A 4041-nucleotide genomic window follows, 5' to 3' on the forward strand; every position below is an offset into this window, starting at 1 on the left:
AAAATGAGTACTTTAAATTTCGGGCTAGTCACAAATCCTTCAATTCCATGGCTGTTAGCATGCATAGTGCAACAGTAATCAGCTTGTATAAGATTGAGCATTGTGCCGACAGAAAGTATAGAACTCGAAAAATCTTCCCTAATTATGAAGAGAAAAAGGATGATCGGCCACAAAGGTTATCCGATGGTGGTGGCTTGGTGTTGATAAACGATTATGTCGCTAAATCTTTTGTTATTTAGTTGTATAAATAATCATACTCCGTATTGGTAATTGATTAGTAAAGATCAGGAGAACACTCAATATAATGAATATAACTTGTAGTCTTTTGTTTTGTGATGAGAGTTTAGCTTCATTATTTTATTTACAAAAGCTTTTTAGTTCAATGACAAACCAATCACTTCCTATATTAAATGAATTACAATATCATCGACACATATACAACGTAAATGTTCAAAGACTTAAAACTAATTTCTTACATAACTAGTAATAATGAAGTACCTTGGCATACAAATTTCCAATTATTTCTACTAACACTGCAATGTCTACTGACTCTACACTAGCACTAGATAGATCTAGCAAGCAATCAGATCACAATCTAAACACAACGAAATCAATATCATGTGAAAATGCAATTAAGCCACTTAACCTGAGCTCAACATTATCAATGCTTGAGCAGCTTCATCCTCATCATTGGCATCATCATGCTATTCTTCCTCATCACCATCGTCATCATCGGTATCATCATGCTGTTCTTCCACATTAGCAATATCAGCATGCTGTTCATCCTCATCATCGGTATCAGCATGTTGGTAATCCTCATCAGTGATATAAGCATGTTGCTCTTCCTCCTCATCGATAATATCATCTTCATGATCATCGATATACAAACCAGTAAAGCTGACATCAACATTTCCAAGGCTAGGGCAGTGCCATTTAACCCAAGGTGGAGGCGGAAAAAACAACCCTCGATAAAGCTTATGGTCCTTGTTTGGATAGTCCAAGAGAAGCCTAACCTGCTTTTGTATGTTGAACACATGAAAATATTTATCATAGGTTGGAAAAATGAGACTATTGAGACACTCTAGTCCCTTTGGCATAGGACAGTCAGGTCTGCTACTTCCTTCACCATATTCCTCCACCCCTTTTTCTACATCGACATCAGGAAACCACCAACAAATCGTACTCGGCTTCCATTGTGGTAGATAATCTTTCAAAGATGGGATACCAAATGACACCTCATTATAAGGCCCAAAACCAAGGAAAAAAGCTCGATCACCCAAGTTTTTCAAACGCACCCACTCTTTTTCTTCCTTAAACAGGAACACAAACATTCTGCTAGTCCAACTCTCTCCACCATAATCCTCTCGCATTCCGTTGATGGCAAGATACAACTCCTCATTCGACGACACCATCTTCAAATACCGTAACTCGTATGAAATCCCTTTGACATTAATTTCTTTGTCCAATTGATTTTGTACCAAAAAATCAGGCCTATCGATGAACTGCATCGAAATCATTTCATTTTGAGGATCGATTACTCCGATTTTCCACTTAGGACAATTATGCCCTCTTTCTTTGAGCAAGATTACATAGAATTTTCCATTATGAAAAGCCATATCAAGTACACCTCCCCAATGGCAAATCTCGATATCAATCCATTCTTTGTCACCCAATCTCCATAACATCAATCCATCCTCTCTCTTATCATTCACTAACACAGCATACTTATAACTCGAATTCAATGCCCAACCATCTACAATTCGGTAGGATATACATTTGGGTTGGGTTTTACAGTCCGATAGATGAACCAAGTACATGGGTTTATCAAGTTCAAGAACCCGACAATCCAACAGATTGAGACCCAGTTTCCCAACAATGGGTGGATCCGAGTGAAAGTAGTCTAGGGTCAAGTGATCATCAACCGGGTTAAGGAGGTGCCATTTGGACGGTTCGAGTTCAATCATCTTGACAACCCATGCACCACCATCGACACCGGAAGAGGGGAGAGGAGATAGAAAGTAGAATCGGGTTCCTAGGAGGAAAAGAGGGCGATCTCCGTAAAGAGGGTGTGTTGGAGTCCTGAAACAGGGTCTAAGATGGGAAGGAAATTCAGGGTTTGGAGAAAGAGCGGTTCGCCAAGAAGAGCAAACGGCACGAAGACGGTGAAGGTCTGGCTTCAAACCATGGTGTTGGAGGATGTGTAAGAGTATGTCTCTTGGAAGATTGCTCCATTTATCCACGCTTTTTTGCTTGCCGGAGTAAGACCTTTGTGTTTCCATTCTTGATGTTATTATTGGGAACAGAGCAAGTAGAAGAAACAGAACAACTAGTAGAAGAAACAGATTAATACAACAGAAATGAGGCCCCCCTAAATATATATGTATAAATGGAGGGAAAAAAGATTTAGACTCGTATCTTTAATAATTCTTATTTTTGGAGCACTATCAATTATCCTATCCATCTAAGACATGAAGATATCTCTTGTAAGTAGGCAATGTGAAAATTGAATATATCACATTTATGAATTAGCAAGCCAAAGACCCAATGCTATATTACTAATCAAGTAATAGGTCTTAGCTACAGCGTGGTGCGGTAGGATAGCCAAAGACCCAATACTGTATTAGATCATATTTCAAATAATCTTGCTAACGAGCGCCTTAAATGTTATTAAGCTTGTACATCGGGCTAAAATCGAACCGGACCTGACCCGGACGTGAATGAAGCAGAACCTTAATTGATTTTTAGGACTGGAGATTGAACCTAAATCAACAAGTCCGGTTTTCGGTCCAATTCTTTAAAATTAGTTTCAATCCGGGTTTATCTTGTGTTAGTGTAATTAAAATACTATTCTTATTAAAATTATAAGGAACATTAATTACATCATAAGAGATCTCTACAAAGAAACAACTTACACTAAAGTGAACTAGTTACTCAAAAATTTATGAGAGGTTAAGCACAAAACTAACCTGTCTCTCTTCAGTCCCCGGCTTAGTATAATCACTAGATGAAGCCCGTGCGATTCACTTTTATTTGAATTTTGAAAAATAATTATATATGTGTAAATTGGGAAATCTCATTCGTCAATTATGCTTAAGTGTCATTTAAATTAGGAAATTTTGAAAAAAAATCACCTTTTAAATTTTTTTTTTTTTTTTTTTTTTTTTTTTTTTTTTGCATATAACCCATCTTTTTAAAAAAAATGTTGTAAAAGACCACCAATTTTAAAATTTTTGTTGCAAATTACCACCATTTTAATGTAAACAATTGATAAATTTGGCTGAAAAAGTGGTATTTTGCATATGTTCTTTTCTGTAAATTATCATATATTTATTCATTGCTTGCTGAATTGGAGTTGGAACATTACAAATTATTATAGACGCTATTACTTGTGAATTTGCATATAGAAATGATGAGACAATGTTTTGTATGATGATTTGGTTACTTAATTTTAATTTTATTGTTTTTTTCCTTTATTGTAATTTGGCATTTTATTAATTCGATCCTTTCAAAGCAAAGCCAAAAAAAAAAAAAAAATAGTTACATTTTTTACTTTACTCGATAATTAGGCCCCAATTTCTCATTCCGCCCATAGGCCACCATAAAGCTAGGAACAGACCTGAGTAAGTGTTTAGTTTACTCTATTTTCTTTCATCCGTTATACGTCCCTCACATATTCTTAGGTGCACACTCATGCACCTAGAAATAGGTGTAACAACAATACAATATGAACATTAGCTTTTCAGAAAGTGAACATTAGATTTCTTCCCTTTATTTTTTCTTCTTCATTTTTTTATTTTCTCTCTCCTCTGTTTTTTTTTTTATTTTTTTTTATTTTTCCCCTTTTTTACACTTTTTTGATTGAATTTGTTTCTTACAACATGAAAATAGTTATTAAAATATGAATTTTTGTGTGAATTTCGATTTTGTGCCTTAATTTCGATTAATTAAAGTATATATGAATCTTTGAATTTACAAATTATACTCTATTTTTTCTCCTTCCTTCTTTAATTCCTTTTTCCTCTTTTATTTATTTATTTATTT

The 4041-nt window shown here is 34.9% G+C and overlaps 1 protein-coding gene across 1 annotated transcript; it reads right to left on the reverse strand.

Annotated features, from left to right (window-relative positions):
* Positions 1-704: 704 nt before the first annotated feature.
* On the reverse strand, positions 705-2279 carry LOC110722169 (probable F-box protein At1g65740). Its single transcript, XM_021901435.1, has one exon. The coding sequence runs from the start codon at positions 2277-2279 to the stop codon at positions 705-707; it is 1575 nt and encodes a 524-aa protein (XP_021757127.1).
* Positions 2280-4041: the final 1762 nt, after the last annotated feature.

This window comes from Chenopodium quinoa, unplaced genomic scaffold (genome assembly GCF_001683475.1).
Source record: "Chenopodium quinoa cultivar QQ74 unplaced genomic scaffold, ASM168347v1, whole genome shotgun sequence".
Lineage (NCBI taxonomy): Eukaryota > Viridiplantae > Streptophyta > Magnoliopsida > Caryophyllales > Amaranthaceae > Chenopodium > Chenopodium quinoa.